This window comes from Dendrobium catenatum, unplaced genomic scaffold (assembly GCF_001605985.2).
Source record: "Dendrobium catenatum unplaced genomic scaffold, ASM160598v2 fragScaff_scaffold_1586, whole genome shotgun sequence".
Classification (NCBI taxonomy): domain Eukaryota; kingdom Viridiplantae; phylum Streptophyta; class Magnoliopsida; order Asparagales; family Orchidaceae; genus Dendrobium; species Dendrobium catenatum.
In genome coordinates this window covers 1,094,830-1,116,436 of record NW_021320048.1, presented here as the reverse complement: position 1 = coordinate 1,116,436, position 21,607 = coordinate 1,094,830, and the positions used below count along the sequence as shown (strand labels likewise).

Here is a 21,607-nt window from a genome sequence, read left to right as displayed (position 1 = left end):
GTATCCAATTAAAATACTATTTAGTTTCAAAAGTAGAAATTACTAATCTTTCACTTGATGAGGATACGCGTGTCTGTTGAAAAATAAAAAGAAATCAAAAAAAAAAAAAAGATGCATCATATTTACTTCCGGGGCTACGAGCAAGATTCTCTCATTTCCGAGATAGATTTGAGTCTCTTGATGATATGAGAATAGTAGAAATTACTAATCTTTCACTTGATGGGCCTGAATTAGAAGCTATGATATTTATTGAAGATGATATAGAAGTTCAAAGACAAACCCATGAAGAAGTTAATCATATCATTCCTTCTATTGAATAGTTGAAACTTCATGTGTTAGATAATTTATGTTTATGCTTTTGTTGTTGTACTAGACATTTAATGCTTTCTTATATTTTGATATTATAAGCTACAAGGTTACAAATGATGTTGTTGTTGTTTTTTTTTTTGTAATTTCAAATATTATGCTTTGATTGCTTTCTTAATTTTTATGTATGATTTATAAATTATAATGTCGTGTCCGCGCCATACCCGTATCCTATATTTTTAATAATTGACGTGTCCCGTATCCGTATCGTGTCGTATCCGTATCGGTGCAACATAGAACCCCATGAACTACCTCATCAAGCTTGTTGAGAAGGTTGAGGAGATTGCGGACCTTGTCAATAAGAAGATCATCGACGTAGACATGGAGTCATCAAGCAACAATGAGACTAGCCAGACCAGATCTAATTCAAGGGCCAGCGCTCTAACAATCACCATTTTAATTGTTAATTAGGAAAGCGATATCAACAAAAATAAGAAAAGATATTGATGGTGAAAACAGGGTCAATTTCTAATTGATCAGTACCCTAACAAGATGGATAAAGAGTGAACAAAATGAGAAAGAAGGAAAAGTAGTTGCTGCTTTGGGTAGTGAAAAGGGTGCTAATGCTAACAAGAAAAAAGTAAGCAAAAAGAGAGAGAGAGAGAGAGAGAGAGAGAGAGAGAGAGAGAAGCATAATATAGATGAGTATTTAGTATTTTTTTAATTAATTCCTAAGAGATCAAACACATTTTTATTTCAAATCAAGACAAATAAAATTAAAACAAAAATAGAATAATATTCATACCAAACAACTATTTACTAAATTTTACTCTTTATTTGTTAACAAAATGTTTTTCAAGTGAGCTCCTTTTAAGGATAAAAGCTGATTTTAACACAAAGTTATGACCAAAAAGACTTGAAGACTATATGCCTTAAATCCTCACAAACCAAGTACAACCTGAATCTGTTTGTTCAATGAGAAAAAAAGACTATACCCTAGACTTACAGATTTTTAGCATCAATACTTCCAATGGAAACGCCATAATGCTGATATTTCTCGTAAAATATATTGCGGCCAAAGTTTAAATAATTTTGCATCTTATTCTGAGAAAGTATGAGTTATAGAATTACAATATAATCTCTGGGGAGTTTGAAATAATTTTGTTTTATGAATATCCATTGTTGTGCCAGATAATGTATGAATTTATGTTTTTGCAGAGCTCAGATTGTGGTAGAATAATGGTCGAATATGAAGGAGAAGAATAAATTTACATTCCATCCATTGTGCATGAACGTTTGAAACTGATAATTGCGAGATAAATTGAATTTGTTCTTTGAATTTTAGAAGTGATAATCGCAAGATACATAGGCGTGGGGTCAGCAATCCCAGGCCATGTCACTGTTAACATCTATATGATAGTGTCTATATCACAGAAATGTAGGTTACAACATAAAGAGATTGATTAATTTCTCATGGATTAAAAATCAAATATTAATGAGCACTAAGTTACTTCAAACCTATAAGTCATGCAATAAGTTCCCCTCTCTCTCTCTCTCTCTCTCTCTCTCTCTCTCTCTCTCTCTCCCTAATTATGGAAATAAATTAGAAAGATCCAAAACGAAAAAGATTTTTGCAAAAAAGAGGATAAATGCGAAAGAATGTTTCAAATATTGATTTTATTATCTTGAGAGTAAATGTGATCAAATACCATTAGAACTAATTTAGTGCTGAGTAAAAAAAGTTGTGTCAATATATATATATATATGTGTGTGTGTGTGTGTAGTTGACTAGTAGAACAAGAAATTATGGAATGACTAAAGAGTTCCCAATAATAATAGAATTATCAATTAAGTATAGCTCTTTAATTTTTTAATTAACCCTGTAGATCCTTATAGAATATTCAATAAGAGGTATCTAAGTAAAAAATATTAGCATATGACATACTTCTAATTGATTGTGAGATAAAACCTGGCATTGAAAAGCTAATTCAATGAAGGAACTATTTACAAGATAAAGAGTTTAGTACTAGTAGACCTTGATAATTATGAGTCAATATAGCTAAAAGATTAAGTGAAACTTAGGTGAGATAGATTAAGGCATCTTGGTTCCACTATACAAAAGATCGAGCATGCAGATGAAGTAAAACTTCTAAAGTTGATGTTTGCTGATTAAAATCGAAGAGTTCATTAGACATATTTGTGTGATAAGAGTAAGGGTTTAAATATAAATTTTATTAAACTACAATTAGATCAACTATATGAATCCTAGTGTTGAGCAATAATTAAGTTATTGAAAGCCAATTTGAGCATAATAGATTAAGAAAAAAAAGTACTTAATGGTAACAGGAGTTAATATTGTGCCCACTGAAGATAAATTGAAAAATATGTTTAAGTAGTTTGACGGCATATAAAGGAGGATAGAAGATGCAGAGTTAAAATGAGCAGATAAAATAGAAGATGCATCTAACTAGAGTCATATTCGATTCAAAAATATTGTTTCTACTACTATGTGTCTAAACAAGGGGAATGTTGCAAGCTTCAACTATTTTAGCTTTATTAACCTTCAAAATCAATAATGCATCTTACCATTAACCTTAAGTATTAGGGAATCACTAATAAAAGATTTGAGCAAAATTTATTAAAATTTTCTCTGAAGATGATTAATCTAGTTCAATCTACATGGATACAAGGCGGGATAATTCTATTCTTTGATAGGCCTATTTTTCAATAGAAAGCAAACACTCACTTGGCCTTGTTGCATCACCATCAACTTTACAAAAAACAAAATGGCACTAAAATATGTACTTGGTGCACATGCAACCTAACTAGTATAAACCAAAACCATAAAATAATAAAGACACTCTAAAGATTGTATTTGCCAAAAATAGTATAAAAAACATGCAAAATAAAGAACCTAGTTTCAGAGGAAGAATAGTAGAAAGGAGCAATTTGCTACCCTTTGCAAAGTAAAAAGAAGAGTAAGAAGACGAGGCCCTAAATTAAATCATCAACCTAGAGCAAAAAAAGCCAAAAGAAAATGAACGGAAGAAATTATGTTATTTCCTTCTGGTAAAAACAAAAAAGAATAAGGGAGATGACAAAACGGTTACATCATGATGCCTCGACTTGATATTTCAATATATATATATATATAATCATGAACTCAAAATTTTAAATCTGACTGACCCACTCGGCCTTTTAAATGACCAAAGATCTATACTTCTCTGCTTCCCTCCATCAAAGTAGCAACTTTTCACAACTTTTTCTCTTTCTCATTATGTTGCCTATAGAACTAGTCTAAACCCCAATAAATTGAGAAATAGGATAGAAAGAAGTACAAAGTCATCGTTGAACATAGCTTTTAGAGGGTCTTCTGTTTTCTTTTCTTTTTTACTTCTTTTTTTTTTACATAAGGGCTCTGGAAAATATAATGAAAACTTTATTTGAGATTGAAAAAACTACTTTCAATTTTAACCTTCAAAAGAGGCATCAAACTCATTGCTCATGTCCGCACGTAAAGATTGAAATTCTGGACGTGACAATAATGTTTAAAACTTTGCTTTCTTCTCTTGTGAATTTTTGCTCATAATGACAAACGAGTTAACCTTTTTTTATAGAGGCACAGAATCAAGATTTGAATTCACGGGATTGTTACCTGTTATCATCATAAAACTCAGCCAGGTTTTGTATCTCCACATAATCCAGACCAGCTTCCCTAGCTAACCTGATTCAACATCACAAACTAATAAATGTTTTTGGAATCGAAATTTTCTAAATTGTTACAAAATTCAATGTTCAATGACAACCTGATTAAGCTTGGAAAATGCACCAAGCAATGAGTCTCGGATATAATATCATTAGCAAACTTTAGCATGTACTTCTTTCCAAAGAAAGGAAACCTGGAATAATTTTAGATACGTTGAAAACAACTGCAAAAAGCTTCTGAAACCATAAAAAAATATAGACTATACATGATTTCGTACTTGTCTTCCTCAACCTCAAAAGTAATGACAAAGTTATCAGATCTTATGCAATTTTGAACACCCTTTAAGCCACTTCCCTTATTATGTGAAGCTTCGACTATCTTCTGGTACTTTGTCCTTGAAAAAGAAGGTTGATAGTTGGCAAAACACAAAAAAATTAGATGGATCAAGTTTCATATAAGTGAGAAGAGAGTAAAAGTTGATTTTTCAAATTTTGAAACCACATCAACCAAAAGGTGAGCATAACTTCTGAAAGAATTTCTACTAAGATTCCAAAAATCAAAGTGAGAAGAACAATGAATCGCCAATAAGTAGTGCCAATAAATTAAAATAAGCAAAAATCCCCAAGTCACAAAACTTCACATACTTACAATTTTTTTTCATAAGAAATATAACTAAATTAAAAACAGAGTTCAGAAAATATGCTAAGTTATTTCTAAGATAGAACAAATTATCCTTACAATAATTGATTAAACCTACTGATAAAAATAAGATGTAGAAGGAATCAGTTACAACTACAAGTGAGCCCAATATGAGTCATGAAAGCTACAATCAATTAAAATAATAGCCCATTTAAAAAAAATTGCATCAAAACCATGAAAGTTTGCAAAATTGCTCAAATTTAAATTTAACTCCACCTCGTCTTATATAGCCACATAGAAGCTCCTCAGAAAAATGGCAAATCAATATGCTTTAGCAATTAAACTAAATTACTTGATGGCAGTACTGAAATTTTTGCAATAACTTCACATATAAATATACCCAATAATAGGCATAAATAGAGAAATATCTCCATCTTGTTCTTGTTTTTTTGGAGAAACATGCAGGAAATTTTGTTTCAGACTAAAATACCCCTTTGGTATGCTCAGAAAACTTATTGAAGTTACTCGTGAATGAAAATAGTTCAAACTAGTTCACATTCAAATATTAGTTCAAACTTTTGTTCAAATATGATTTGAATGTGGTTAATAAAATTTTTTGACCAATGTTTGAAACTAATCAAAGAATGTGTGTGCAATGTTCGAGTTAGGACCTAGCAAGATCCAAGAAAAATTTAAACCAGTTACGAATCGAGTCCGAACAAAGTTCTAAAAGGGATATTTGAGCAAAAATATAATCAAGTTTGAAAACTATTCTAACCAGGTTCAAAATAGTTTGATTTTAATCATTCGAGCAGTGTTTAAACTTTTCTAGCCAAGTTCAAACAAGGTATTGCAATAGTTTGGATCTTTAAGTGTTTAACATATGCAACATATCATCACAATGATAAGCATATGAGCATTGAGTAGAACTAATCAGCGACATTATTATATAAATTGTATTAAATAGAACCACTCATCAGATCACATTACACAGAGGAGGAAAAAAAGCATTGTAACATCAAATACAAGTAAAATATTACAACCATGACAAAAAAAAGAGAGTAAAATATGTCATAAAGGTGGTAGGTACTTAACCCTACAAGTAACTCAATTATGGCCTTTAACCTCACAATGGATGTACATATGTTATACCGCATCCTTCTACTCATTTGAAGGCCTTCAATTCTTCTTTGGAATGACACTCTTTGGCTTCATAATTTGGAGTAGAACAAAAAGCTTTCTATTACATATGAAATCCCGAGGTTTCGCATTTTCACCAGAGATATATTTTTGGCGTATAGACCCCACCAAGCTCTTACGTGTATTTTTTTTAATATGAGCAGTGATAGATGATACACCGATCTCGAGCTACAACAATGCATGTTTGCATGAGAGGTCTATGACACCAAACTTTCTAAGAGTGCATATCCTCTTAACACAAATCAAGGACATCATTAATATTCCCATCCAAGTCATATAATTCAAATTGGCTAATCATATAAAGAATTAATGTTTGAGCCTTATTCAAGGGCTTGTTAAATACTTCTTCAATTTCTTTAGCCAAAATAATTTTGTATTTACTGCAATGAAATGCCTACTAAAGAAAATTTTCTAAATTGTATGCCTCAAGAAATTCAACAAAATGGCATTGCATAAGAACGTGAACTCTTAGTAACTTTATTAAAGCTCTCTAAAATACAAATTGTCTTGTATGGGTTCTAAAGAAAAAAAAAATTCTAATCAACCTCACAAAGCTAACATCATTCTCCAAGTAGGTAGCTATAACAAGGCTATTCATCCATAGGTTGTCAAAATGTCAATATAACTCAACTATTTTATAAGCTTTGGAAGCGAAGTAATACTTCTCATGAAAACTATTAATTTTGAATAATACAATATTCATAACAATATGATGAGGGCAAGCACCATGATGACCACTAAAAATATTCTAGATAAAGCATTAGCAATATTGTTATGTCTATCAAAGAAAAAAAATTAAGTTATCCACCAATCCTATTGATTCCCTCAATCTTCTCATGTAATACATCCAAGAATCATTATTTATTAATCAACAATTACAAGTATCACTGAAAAAATTTAAATATTAGCATCTTGGGCTAATGCCACAAGTAAGGTACCTCCACATCTTCAATTAAAAAATGTTTCATTCAAACTTAATATTGGATGACATAAACTTTTGAAGCATCTTATACAAGCACCTAAAGTGGGGTAAATATATTTGAAATATCCTGAAGCGTGAAGCTGGGGATCAACAATTGTCTCAAGATTCTTCCTATATAGCATGATTAGATATGATGGAAACTTCGACAAATATGAGACACTTTTACATATATGATGGCTAGCTCACATCAAACATTTTCATGAGACAAATCAATGACATGACCCTCTTTACTTCTAATAGTATTGTTATTGGCTTGAAATTAGTGTCAGATCAAATGAACTTCTCATAAGATTATATGCCAAAGAAGCCATGGTTGAGCATGCTAATTGTTTGAACGTGGCTTCTAATTTCAAATATGTCTGATTTTGCCAACTTTATAACTCATAAGCTCCATGAACATTTTTAAGGTTATACCAATTGTGATGAGGACATCGATCAGAGGTTCAAGCATGTGTATCGCCGGAGACAGCGCAGATCGACGGCTACGATCCAGAGTCTTTACTTTTGATATATTTTATGTTTTATTTAGTTTGCATTTCAGTTTCCTAGTTTACCCCTATGGCGAGTGTTTTCTTATTGTAGCCCAGAGGGCATTTGAGTACTTTTCTTTTCTTTGTGTTTGAGACCTATATAGCGGTCTTATGCTTTGTAAAAGGGTAATGAATATTTGAATGAAATTTCTATGTTGTTTCTACTTCTTCTCGCATGAGAGCTAGAGAAGGGAGAGAGCTCAAGGGGAGCAATCGCAAGGCCCACCAGTCGTTAGAAGAGTCCGCGGCTTGTGGTTAAGTTGTCTTATCTTGTTTGTGCTTCCTTCATCCTCACCTAACACCTAATCCCCACTCCGCTTATTTTCAAGTCATGCCCCAACGCCATCTCGACGACTTCTTAAGGAATCAACCGGTGGCCTCTCCCTTAGCCGCCGGCCCCTCCTCCACCACCTCCTCCCCAACCACCCACCATCGGCCACTTCCCCCATTTTCCCCCACGTGTTCAAAATTTGAAATTTCAAAATTGTTTGAGTTCCAAACTTTCCAAATTTGTCAAACATCATATTAGGAAAGTCTGAAATGTCATTCAATCTAATTTCAAATTAGATTGGATAACTTTATTTTCACCCTAAATTGGAACTCTCTATTTTAGAAACCTTGTAACTCCCCACATCACCCTCTCCCCTCTCACCATGTCGCCGGCCCCATGAGGGTTTTTCCCCCCATTGAATTGCTCATTTAATGCCCCATCCGATTTGAAATTAAAATTGATTTCAGATAACTTTCCCTCCCAATTTACTACTTAATCCTGAAAATATTTCAGGATTGTTGAAATTAATTCCCTTCCTCCCCTCTCTATGTCCGCCGGCCTTGCTTGGGATTAATTTCCCATTAAATGCACTTTATGGCATGGACCCATTAGGTTTTGAAATTCAAATCCCAAATTGTTATCCCTCCAAATTTGACTTAAATCTGAAATTATTTCAGATTTTTTTTTATTAAAGTCCACCCACACTAAACCTAATTCACCTTCCTCAAACATAGGCCCTTCCTCTTGAACCGTCGCCCATCTCTTCCCTCTTCTCCCACCACCCTCTCTCCTACTCCCTCCTCGTGGAACTTTGAAGCCAAGAGGAAGAAGAAGACGACGCCTCCGCCATCTCCACTTCAATGTTGAATGGGCGGATCCCGAACTTGAATGGGGACTTGTGTTCGAGCGACGGGAAATCTCAACATCTTACGATCTCCGTTTCTTCGACTTGGGATTTGAGCACGACGCCACGTTGAGAAGATTATTTTGGATCGAGTTGTCCTACTCTTGCGAGCGTCATCGATCGTCAACTTCCAAACTACGATTTGCAGCATCAACAAGTCAACCACTCCGCAATCCTCACCACGTCAACCTTTCTGTGGTTCAAGGCTCGGTTGGGGTTGCTCCCGTCCTCGTGGCATCGTTGGGTATGCTAAAGACCTTTCTTCTGCTAAGGCCACTTCGAGTGTGAGTGATCAAGGTCAAGGTTTAACAATTGCGTAACTGCGCCTCGAGGCGGTTTTCGTCCGTGAGGCGAGGCGTAACCTCGAGGCGGTCTGAGGCGTAACCTCAGCGAACACAGAATTGCGTAAATGAAAAATTAAGGGTTTTAGCAGGAAAATAATAGCAATTAGTGAAAAATAAGAAAGTAGATGCAATAAAACATGCCCAAAGTACAAAATCAAAAATTTAGTTTAACAAAACTCCCCAAATACAAAAAAACATATAAAAATGAAATCATATCCCATCATCTAAATGGGTCTTCAAGTGAATCTTCTTCTCCAATTGTATCTATGAATGCCATTCATCTTCATCTTCAACATGACTCCACTTTTCTCTTCCTTGTTAATTAAGATAAAAGATCATTATCACATGTATTCATGTTCATTGCTCACTTGACATAAATGTAATGTAATAGCATATAGAAGTTGTGGAATACCTTTACTTGATTGTTGTGCTGCAGAGCTAGTGGATGTGCCACTGCATGTACTAGTGGAATGTGCCAACTTGATCTGCTTCGCCCCTCAAGACATCCACACTTAGATCTTCTAACTGTAAGTCTGATAATGGCAAATCTGTCTCATCATCTATGAAACCACTCATTATCAGACGACACATCATCACACACTAATGGGTCCTCATCATCCTTCAACCCCTTATTTCCTCAACCTCCTCTCTCTCAACCTCTTGTTGTGCATAATATATACGAGAGAGTTCATTCTGAGTTGTTGATAGCCGATTTATTCTCTTTGTTTGCACTTGGCTATGTATTTACTCCAGTTTTCGCCTCACACCCAGAGAAGAACAAGTGGAGGCCCAACACTCTTACAGCAAAACTTTGTAACTCAGGGGTGGAAATCACCAAATTGGATCCACCATTCAACTATTTTTCAAGAAAAAACATAATCAGAACTGAATAAGTGTTTTGCATTTACCAAAAAATTTATACCGGAGCATGGTACTTATAAAGGTGTTTGGCATCCACAACCCATCTTCCAATACAATCCTACAGACCGCAACATACTGAAGTAGGCAGGCGATGTAGCAAACATTAAATGATATTGCATTCTCAAAAAAAAAACCTCCAATGCCTGCAAACCTGTCGCCGACCCTCTCTAGTACCAGCTTGCAGGGATCATCTCTGCTTCTCCTCTATCCGCTCCTGGAGTAGTCATATACTGATCCATAGGACCCCGTGCACCTCTACTATGTATAATGGAGGAAAGAGCCCTTTCCACTCTCTCGCTCCCAAAAAGTACCATGCTCGACCCTTTCATCAAATTTGCTCCTGTTGTAAGTGGGTTTAGCAGTGGTACTTTTCTTCATGTAAGCACTTATTTCTTCCTTCACATTTGTTCCCGGCACTTTTGCACACGGTGCTACATTCTTGTGAGGAGCATGATAGTGCTCCTTCATGCGGGTTACTCCGTCCTTCACACACTTTCTCACAAAAATTGCATTTTTAAATAGACATAGCTTTTCTCTCCGCCGCCAAATGTCAACTTGTACACTATTTCCAAGAAGGATCCTCCGCAATGACGAAGACCACTTTTTCCCTTGCCTCTTACCATGATTCCCTAATGAAAGAAATCGAAAATCACAACAAAAAATTTCCAAAAATCTAAAACCTAAATTTCTTTCAACTTCAAAATCTAACCTAAAAAGTAAAAAAAAAAACCTAAAATCCTTTGTGGACTTCTCCTACAAGGCGGCCGGACACTTCAACTTCGCCGGAGAGAGGCGGCGCCGGCGGGAGAGGCGGCGGGAAGGTTGGCCGACCGGACGGGCTCCTCAGTTTTTCGCGATCTGGAGCTTACGGGCGGAACAATTCAGGAATCAAGTGGGCCGATCGGGTGTGGGGGAAAAGGAGGAGTCATTTTAAGTAGGTGAGGCCTTTTGGCTGAGGCGTACGCCTCCCTCAAAATTGCGCAATTGCGCAACAGAGGCGCGCCTCAGCCAATGTGAGGCGTACGCCTCAACAATGCCAGCAATTGTGCACGCCTCGAGGCATTTTTTGCAAGAATTGCGCAGAGGCGCGCCTTGACAATTGAAAACTCTTATTGCGCAATTTTAAACAGAGATCAAGGTAACTCGTTGTGAATTTTCAAAATATTAACCGTGGGATTCTATATTATTCCGCATTTGTCTTATTGTGATAATTTCAAGATCTATCGCCAATTGTGTTCAAACATCAAGTTTGTAATTGCTTATCATAATAACTTTTGACAATTGAAAACTCTTGAACCTCATCTCACGATACTTAATCTTAAATTAGCACACTTCGTGATTCTTTATAAATTTCACATGCAATTCTTTATCGTATCACATCATTCTTGGTATCAGAGCATGGTAGGCATGTATGACATGTTAGAAAAACATCGGTCTAACCGTTCATTATAGCTTTAAATTTGCATGCACATCATTGCGTAGTTTCAATTTACTCACTGTTTTAACTGCTGTCCATGCATTTTCTGCACACTTTCATTAGCATTTAAGTCATCCTAACTAGTGTCATTTTGCTGCCATTGAATTTGTAGCATTTCTAAGTGCATAGAACAACTACACTTGAAATTTATCTGCTGTCCTCACTGTTCCAGCAACTTTTAGACGTCCTGTAGTGAACTTTAAGTCTGTTTTAGGTGCTGTCTACACCTTGGAACCTTGCCAAAACACTTAGGTAACTTAGCCCCTCGCTGGACCTTGCTGTCCTATCAATTCCTATACTTTTTGGAGCCCTTAGGAGTAAGATTTTAGAGTGTCTAGGAGCTGCCCTCTGGTCCGTAACCTCCCCTTGCATTCCCTAACACCCAACCATGGATCCAGCACACATACAAGCAACCTTAGACATTATTGTGGGCCAATTGGGTACAGTTACGCAACAAATCAGGGATACCCAAACGAATTTAGCGGAGCTTAAGCGTCAAACGGGAGAAAGAATAGACAACATCGAAAGGACAGGACACCCGGCCATCTACACCCCCTCTAGACCCCAATCTCCTTATGGCGATGATAACCGAACTTAGTACGGGCCTCCTAGAGACCACTACCGGCCCAATCACCGACCCAATCACGAACCGAGAGGACGTGATGCACCTTGGAGAGACAACGATACCCAACTCCTTAAGAGTATTAAGATAGATGCCCCGACGTTTGATGGTACGTTAGAACCCCAAGTTTTTCTTGACTGGCTCAAATGGATGGATAGTTATTTTAAGTGGTACAATATTTCGGAAGGAAGAAAAGTCCGATTTGCTGAGATGAAGTTAACTGGTAGAGCCAGTATTGGGCTAACCTAGAACATATGCGAGAAACCCGAAGAGAATACCCCGTGGCTGACTGGGGAACAATAAAACAAGAATTGAAATGGAAAACCTCCCTCCTTCCTACTACCCCAGGCTTTTGGATCGTTGGAATAGGTTGACCCAAGGAAGAAAACCCATAAGAGAATACATAGCAGCCTTTGATGATTTCATGATACGCTATAACGGGGAAGAAACCACCACCCCTACCCAACTTCTGTCTATGTTTAGAGCCGGATTAAGAGAAGACCTTAGGAATAAACTTTTTGCCAGAGGAGTGAATACTTTTGAAGCTGCCTGTAGTCTTGTACTAGACTTAGAAGAATCGAGGAACCATGCCTCTAGGACTCAAGACTCTCGACCCAACCCGTTCAAATCCTCCTCTAGCCAACCTTACAACAAGCCCACTGGACGCTCAGGTAGTCGGCCTTCCCCTAGCCAAGCCCAACCTAGAACGGACTATAAAGGTAAAGCACCTGAACGGGAGACACCCAAAACCACTGCCGGCACTAAGTGTTTTAGATGCCATGGGTACGGACACATTGCCTCTCAATGCTCCAGCCCGTTTAAGGTCACTATAATTGAAAAAGTGATGGAAGAAGAGGATGAGCCTGAAGCTGAACTAATTCACCATATTGACGACGATGAGGAATTTTTCAACAATGAAGATACTATCGTGATCCACTGCCTGCAAAAGATGAATCACTTGGATCTATAAGTCGTTAGGTGTGCCTTCTCACAGCCTAAACCTAGCGACGACTGGCAAAGGACTTCGATCTTCGACACTTTCACTAAGATTGGGGACAAGAATTGCAAAGTCATCATAGATAGTGGAAGCTGTATTAACGCCGCATCTTCTGCTATGATTTCGAAACTTCAATTGAGGACCACACCACACCCGAACCCCTACAAAGTCGCCTGGATCAACTTGACCACCTTAGAGGTGAAAGATAGGAGTCTCGTTCCTATTGAGTTCATGGATATAAAGAGAAAATCTGGTGTGATGTTTTGACTATGGATGTTGGTCAAATCATTCTTGGCCGCCCCTGACTATTCGATAACGATGTTCATATATATGGCCGATCAAACACCTACGTGTTTGAGCACGAGGGAAAGAAAATTAAGCTCCTACCCACTCAGCCTAAGTCTATCAAAGAGGAAGTTAAACCCAACTCCCTTAAACCCAACACGGGCCTGAACTTGTTGACTGCTAAAGACTTAGGTACGGAACTAGAGTCAGAAGCCCCTCTTTACGCGTTAGTAGCTCGGGAAGTGAGTGTCACACAAGAAGAACCTATCCCCGAGGAAGTAAGACCGCTCCTTGACGCTTTTTCTGATGTCTTCCCAGAAGATCTGCCCCACCAATTGCCTCCTTCAAGGGATATTCAACACGCTATTGACCTAGTTCCTGGAGCTTCATTGCCAAATCTGCCCCATTACCGAATGAACCCTGCCGAGCATGAGGAGCTCAAGAAACAAGTGGATGAGTTACTACAACGTGGATTCATTAAGGAAAGTCTTAGCCCGTGCGCTGTCCCCGCCCTTCTTGCCCCTAAGAAGGATGGGTCGTAAAGATTGTGTGTTGATAGCCGTGCTATTAACAAGATCACGGTCAAGTACCGTTTCGCGATCCCTCGTTTAGATGACATGCTAGATATGATGACTGGGGCCACACTTTTTTCTAAGATTGATCTCAAAAGTGGCTACCACCAGATTAGGATACGCCCGGGAGACGAATGGAAGACCGCCTTTAAGACCAAAGATGGATTGTACGAATGGACGGTAATGCCTTTTGGTTTGAGTAACGCACCTAGCACTTTTATGAGAGTAATGACTCAGATCCTCAGACCATTCCTTGGAAAATTTGTAGTAGTATGCTTTGATGATATCCTGATCTATAGTCATTCGGTGGAACAATATTTGAATCATCTGAGGCAAGTTTGTGAAATTTTGAAAAAGGAACAGTTGCATGCTAATCCTAAGAAGTGCACGTTCCTAACAGATCAAGTAACCTTTCTTGGATTTATTATTTCTTCCCAAGGCATAGCTGCTGACCCCGAAAAGGTGCGAGCGATCAATGAATGGCCTGAACCTAAGAACATTAGAGATGTTAAAAATTTTCACGGACTGGCCACGTTCTATAGAAGATTTATCAGGAATTTTAGCACCATAGTGGGTCCAATAACTAACTGTCTAAAGAAAGGAGAATTCCACTGGACGACATTTGCCACCAAGGCTTTTGAGGAAATAAAAAGGAAGATGGTCGAAGCACCAGTCATGTGTCTGCCATACTTTTCTAAAGTTTTTGAAGTGACGTGTGACGCATCTGGCATAGGCGTAGGAGTATTAGCTCAAGAAGGACACCCGGTTGCCTACTTTAGTGAAAAGTTAAATGACATCAGGAAACGATACTCCACATATGATAAAGAATTTTACACCATCATTCAGTCCCTCAGATATTGGAGAGATTATCTACTTCCCCAAGAGTTTGTCATCTTCTCAGATCATGAAGCGTTACGATATATCAATTCCCAAAAGAAACTTAATGCCCAACATGGGAGGTGGGTTGAATTCCTACAAGAGTACACATACCATTAGACACAAAGCGGAATTAGAAAATAAGGCCGCTGATGCACTAAGTTGTAGGATGATGGTCACTCGTGAGATGAGGACGGAAGTGATAGGTTTCGAGCGACTTAAGGAAGACTACTTAGACTGCCCTAATTTTAGAGAAACCTATTCTGCGTTAGCAACTGGAGATGAACGGATCATAGGAGATTTTATGTTGGAAGATGGATATTTATTTAAATCCCAAAAACTTTGTATTCCCAAAACGTCACTTCGAGAATTTCTTGTTTGGGAATTACATGTTGGAGGTTTAGCGGGTTACTTCGGACAAGACAAGACAATTGTAGCTGTTGAAAATCGATTTTATTGGCCGAGTCTTAAGAGGGACGTTAGTAGATTAGTAAAGCGATGTCACACCTGTCAATTGGCCAAACAACGGAAACAAAACACCGGTCTTTACACACCACTCCCCGTGCCTAACCAACCTTAGCAGGATGTTAGCATGGACTTTATCTTAGGATTACCCAAGACCATTAGGAAGCATGACTCAGTCTGTGTAGTTGTAGATAGATTTTCTAAGATGACCCATTTTCTCCCGTACTCCAAAACTTTTTATGCTTCTAGATCAGCTAAGCTGTATTTTGATGAAATTGTGAGACTTAACGGCTTACCTAAGACCATTGTATCAGATAGGGATGCGAAATTTACTAGTTACTTTTGAAAGACGTTATGGCACAAAATGGGGACCAAATTACAATTCTCTACTGCTTTTCACCCCCAAACGGATGGTCAAACTGAAGTAGTAAACAGGAGTTTAGGAAATCTTTTAAGGACCTTGGTAGAAGAAAATATACGGGACTGGGACTCTACACTACCTATAGCTGAATTTGCCTACAACAACTCTGTGAACCGATCCACGGGTCTAAGTCCTGCTAAAGTCGTGTACGGATACCTACCCAAACAGCCCATTTATTTGATTCCCATGAGTCCTAAGGTTAGAATTTCTGAGTCTGCATCTGCATTCGCATCTCATCTCACGATACCAATTATGTCCAAACATCAAGTTTGTAATTGCTTATCATAATAACTTTGACAATTGAAAACTCTTGAACCTCATCTCACGATACTTTAATCTTAAATTAGCATACTTTGTGATTCTTTATAAATTTCACGTGCAATTCTTGATCGTATCACATCAAATTGTCTTTCCCTAATTTCTTTACCTTGAATTGAAAGTTCATCTTCATTATACATAAATATAACTTCATCTGTAACTCATTTTTACTCTCAAAACACTTCCCAACCTTTAAATACATTGAGGATTAACTCGAGCATGAGGCCATTGTGTCAACAAACAATGAATTGGAGGCACTTTTGGGCATTGACAATTGTAAGATAAGAGTTATGCATGTATTCTTAATATTATAATTTATTGCTTCCAGTCACAATGTATATGAAAAATCAAAAGACCTTGCTCATTTACTAGTTTTGGGTGCATCATAAAGTGGGGCATTAATATCTAATGGACACTTTAGTATTGAAGCATCTATGGAGCCACCATCATCCACATCATCTCCTTTATTTGCATCATGTATATCCACAACATCAGCCTGCTCAACTCTTAAATCAATATAAGATGACGAACTGACTGACCATGCATCATGCTCACTTGTATAATAATATGTGATTGAAATATCTATGGGAGTAATAGACACATAAATGGAAGATCAGTATTGAAAAGAAAAGGATAACCCGTTCAAAAAGAAAGCAAGATCATATTTTGCTGCTAACTCAGTAGAATGAATTTTATATCATAGACTTTATTCCACCAAAGTGGTATATCACTTCAAGCTTCAAGCTAAATTGGTTCTTGTCAATCTCTATAACTATGTATCTAAAAGTTGTAATATCTTCTATGGAAATACTTGTTTGAACCATCATTGTTTCTCATCAAATGTCCAACCGACTTAGCTTTCTTTACATTCTTCTCCATACATCGCAAGAATGTTGATACTCGATTCATCTTCAAAAAAAAAAAAAAAACCTCTGAATATAAACACAAAAACACTATCTATTACAAAATATGTTTGAACCATGTTCATTCATAATTAGAATATAGTGTGAACTTTATTCAAGCCTTTTAAAATCCATGCCCAAACATGATTAGAACATTGCCCGAATATGCCAAATAGGACTTGAACACATGTTAAAAAAAAAGGTTTAGGTTTGATCAAAAAAGAATCGACCAAGGTTTGAACAAGAATATGATCAACATCATTCAAACTTCATATGGTTCAAACAAGGCTAAAAAAGGAATTAGGCCTCCACCACAAGTACATCTACACTTTACATAACTGTTTTGTTTATTCAAATATCATACAATCACTTGGATCACATGATACAACATCATTCAACTATTGAAAAAGACTAGCCAATAATCGTCGAAGTCAATGTTAAACTACTTTGTCCTATTGAAATTCACCACCTCACTCTTCTTAACCTATCCAACAAAGAAATCTTGACAAAAGGATAATGAAAGTGGCAATGGAGAATGCTTGGAAGTATTCAAAGGAGTGGAGATATTAATTAAAAGAAAATTCTAGGCATATTTTTCCAAATAATGAACAACGAGGATATTTGGCCAATTAAGACCATTATGGGGCATATAAAGTCAAATTTCCCAATTCAAAGTAAAAAAAAATTAGATATTTTAAGAAAGAACCCATATGATGGCACTTCCATGGCAAAAAGAAGAATAAGCCTTATTTGACAAAAAAAAAGTAAGGAAAAAAAAAACATTCCAACAAGACTTTTTTTAATTTTATATCATTAAATGAATAATTTTGCAACTTAAAATTTATCAGCCTGCCAAAAATCTGATATAAAAACACCGCTTCAGAGAAAATAATATTGAAGTAGACAATGCTGAAAAATTAGAAAATCAAAGATAAAAAATATGAACGAGTTTGCTTATACCCATACCATATAGTAGATGAGTCAGGAGTTATACCGAAAAAATATCCCCCAGGTTTAAGAAGAGACGACACATTATGAAGGAGAGTCCTCACTCTCTCTTCGTTTTCAAAACAAAGCTGCACAGATGTTTCTTTTTCAGCAGACATTACTTGTAGGAAAAAAGTGCAAAATAATCATCGGCAGTAAAATACCTGCAAATGCTGCAAACAGCAAACAATATCCACTGGAATACCTTTATCTTGCAAATGTGACCCCATGTTTTCCTGCTAGACAAGAATATAACATTATCATACACAAATTGCATGGGATGTATTCAACAAGTTGTAAGTGGTTGTTGATGAGGACATTGGAGATCAACGGCTACGATCTTGAGCTATTTATTTATATGTTTTGGTACTAGTTTATTTCATATTGTTGTTTTTTCCCTTTATACCCTTATGGGTGGTCATGTAGTGTTGTAGCCCGAAGGGCATTTCAGTCTTTGTTATTTTTCTTCTCATGAGGCCTATTTATAGGCTAGCTTTCTTGTATTGAGATGATGATTGGATGAAAATTTTGCTCTTGTGTTCTCTTTGTGAGTTCCTTCTTGAAGATCTCTTAGTGAGTTCTTTTCTCATAGATCTCTGTGTGAGTTCTAGGGAAAGCCCAAGTTGAGGGCAAAAGCAATCCCCGCCAGTCATTGGAAGCGTCCTTGACTCGTGATTTATTTTTATTTTATTGTTTTCTTCTCCAAATCTCGTTTTCCTCCTCCCCACGCCAAGACCTACCCGAGTTCCCATCATCCACCACGTTACTCATTAGCTTCCTCCACCACAACCCAAGATCCACCAAGAAATCCCCAAAACCGATGGCAAGCCCCTCTTCCTCCTTTGGCCGCCGGCCACCACCTTGCTCCAAGCCATGATGAAGATGTCAATCATCATAATGGCTCCTTGATTGTGGCCTAGCAATAAATAAAGGAGTTACTGATTTTGAATTCAAATTTGAAATTCAAACTTTCCATTTTGCAAAATTCCTAAAAAGGAAAGTTTTCGAATTGATCCAATCCAAATTTCATGACATGTGGAGTTATTAATTTTTCATCCTAGGTGGCATCGACTCAATTGAAAAACACCTCATCCCTCCCTAATTTCCCTCCCCCCCTCTCACCATGCCGCCGGCCCCCATGATGGATTTCCCCCATTGATTGCTCCTTTAATGCCCCATCCTATTTGGAATTGAAATTAATTTCAAATAATGTTTCTCTCCTAAAATTTCAAATTCTGAAATTTATTTCAGGATTGGTTTTGAAACCCCTCTCCCTTCCAAAACCGCCGGCCTCCTCCCCTCTTGGCTCCCCTCCATTAATTCCCCCATTCAAGGCATTAATGCCTATGACTTGAAATTCAAAATTCAAGTCTTTTCCCTCTCCAATTAGCCCAGTAATTTCCACTTAATTGTTTCCTAATTCTAAGTCCCTCTTTTGGAAAGAAAAAAAAATACAATTCCTGTAATTCTTACCTGGCCGAAACCTGCACTCATATCTTGGCTCTTTATTATTTCCTAATACAAGAGGTTGGCTTTAGGAAACATGAGCTCACCCCTTCTCAATCCCGCCGACTCGCTTTCTCTGTCACGGCTCTTCTTTCCTGCTTGCATTAGCTAACTTCTCTCTTCCAAAACCTGTAAGGAAGTTGGCTCTCAACTTTCTATTCACAACCAAGGCTAGACCCCTCTTCAAGTTCTCTACATCTCAGCCCACCAAAATCTGAGAACTCCTCTCAGATTTTTCTTGTTAAAATCTGAAATTGTTTTCAGATTATAGGAGAGGAGATTTGGGAGCTTGCAACCTCAGTAAACTAGGGTGCTGTCCAGCCGTCAAGAACCAGACCTAGCTGCTATCCTGAGGAGATCTAGTGTCTTCCCGCCGCCCGAAGAGACTTCCATTGTTGTTGAGTGATTCCAAAAGTTTGAAGGCTGCTGCCCCTTCATTCCCGCCATCGTCATAGCTTCATAACTCCTTTTTATTTTGGGTAAACTCTTCACTCACTCTCTATCTTGTGAGTTAACTCTACTCGTGGTTATAATTTGATTCACAAAGCGCATGTTTTATCACCTCCGCTAAACCTAGTATTTGAATGAGTTGTGAGGGAGGCCCTTCATAATACTAATCTTATTGTTAGCATTGGAATTTCTCGTTGAAACCACTCATGTATGCAAAGTAAGACTTAGTTGGTTATTTAATGATCTCAACCTCTCGCATGTGTTTAGAACTAAGCTATTTTATCGCCTTAATGTTATCTCATCGTTTACATCAATAGAGGATTTTGCTTAACATTTCTCTCTAAAATTTACAAGTGCAAACTTTCTTAAGCAAGTCATTTTCGCATGGATTGTATCACATCAGTTGTAGTATGACAATGCAGATAAAGATGGCCGCTATTGCCAATGTTTTGAAGGAGGCATGAGACTATATATTTTTTCTATAAAGAAATGGAGTGCAAGTCTCAAGCCATATAGAGTTTATAGTTTCGATATTTTAAATAGAAAACATGACCACAAAGATCAAACATTAAAAAAAAAAAAACTTTGAAACAAATTTCAAAATTCAAAGTCTATAACCATAAGATTTATATTCTAATTCCAAAGTATAACTGACAAAAAAAATAAAAAAATGAAGCAAAATGGAGCATCAAAATGAAATAATATTATAGTCAAGCTGGCTTAGTGGTTCAACGAAGACGAATGGTAAGTCAATGATGAGAAAGAGTAGCAAAAGAGTTTTTTGTTGAAGCAAGCAAAGATCAAAAATAGACGAGATGCAAGGAAAGCAAAGGCAAATCACGATGTTCTTCAAGCTTGTAAAAGAGGAATCAATTTGCTAGGATTCAACTCTTACGAGATTAAAAGACAATTAATCCTTCATTCATATTTTTATTTAAATTGATAGGAAACATATTTATAATAAGTTAAATTTTACTAATTTAATAATTTAATTTAAATAAAATTTAAGTTATATCGTGAAACTATTGCACCACTAATAGAGCACAAAAGGTGCCCAAGGTATTGTCTTGGTCTTTAGGTTGAATGCCTTTCTTAACTTCACAAGACAATTTTACCCTTTCACATTGAGACAAGCCCCCAAATGCTTTTTAAAATACTATATAGTCGTAGTTTTACTAATTATTAATAAAATGTTTAACTATACATATAAAGAGATAAAGAAATGAAACATGATTTTACATGTATGGTCTATAAACAACTTTGACACCACAACACAATCATATTATGATAAAAAAAAAATGATTCAAGATTGTTAGGAAACAATTGGATTTTCTAAATTTTTTTATGAGGCTTGGAAAGGTCTTGAGTTTTTTTATGAGATTAAGTGCAATAACCTTCACATATGATGATAAAATGATAAAAAAAAGTGACCACCATAAAATTGATGGACCCAAAAAATCAAAATAAGATTTCCTTATGCACAATACTTTCTTTCTCAATATGTTCTTCTATGTTAGCTTGTTTCCCCCATCCCCCTCCCTTGTTTTCCTCTGAATATAGCCTTAAACAAGGGTATTCATCGTTAACAACAACTACAGGTCTCATTTCCTCCCCGCTCAAGTACAACCAATAGTTTTGATTGCAGGTGCTGAATTATTGTCTTTGCCATGGCCAAAACCTTTAATAGTGAAAAACAAACAGATAGAGAGGTGGTCAATGGTTTTTTTCTCCCTTGGGACAAGATACAAGTGAGTACAGGAAGGATAGAGGTGGAGACATCATAGAATAGGACTAATGCCAAGTGAATTGAATTGTAGTCAATTAGTTTTCAAAACACAATTGCAAGTTACATTTATAGCCCATTCATTCCCTAATAAAGAAATCATAAAATTACATGAAAATTCTAATCAAGCCTAAAAATAGAAA

General features: G+C 36.7%; 1 protein-coding gene across 2 annotated transcripts in view; it reads right to left on the bottom strand.

Moving 5' to 3' along the window:
- LOC110115816 (mRNA cap guanine-N7 methyltransferase 2) overlaps positions 1 to 21,607 on the bottom strand; it is a 58,430-nt gene that overhangs the window by 24,126 nt on the left and 12,697 nt on the right. Inside the window, exons 4-8 of one of the 2 annotated variants that reach the window (XM_020849184.2) lie at positions 17,890 to 17,964; positions 17,705 to 17,814; positions 4,290 to 4,406; positions 4,113 to 4,205; positions 3,962 to 4,030 (exon numbers count right to left, since the gene is read on the bottom strand). In XM_020849184.2, coding sequence (XP_020704843.1) covers positions 3,962 to 4,030; positions 4,113 to 4,205; positions 4,290 to 4,406; positions 17,705 to 17,814; positions 17,890 to 17,964 — 464 coding nt within the window. The remainder of the gene's footprint in view (positions 1 to 3,961; positions 4,031 to 4,112; positions 4,206 to 4,289; positions 4,407 to 17,704; positions 17,815 to 17,889; positions 17,965 to 21,607) is intronic. The other variant, XM_020849185.2, reaches the window with a different exon arrangement.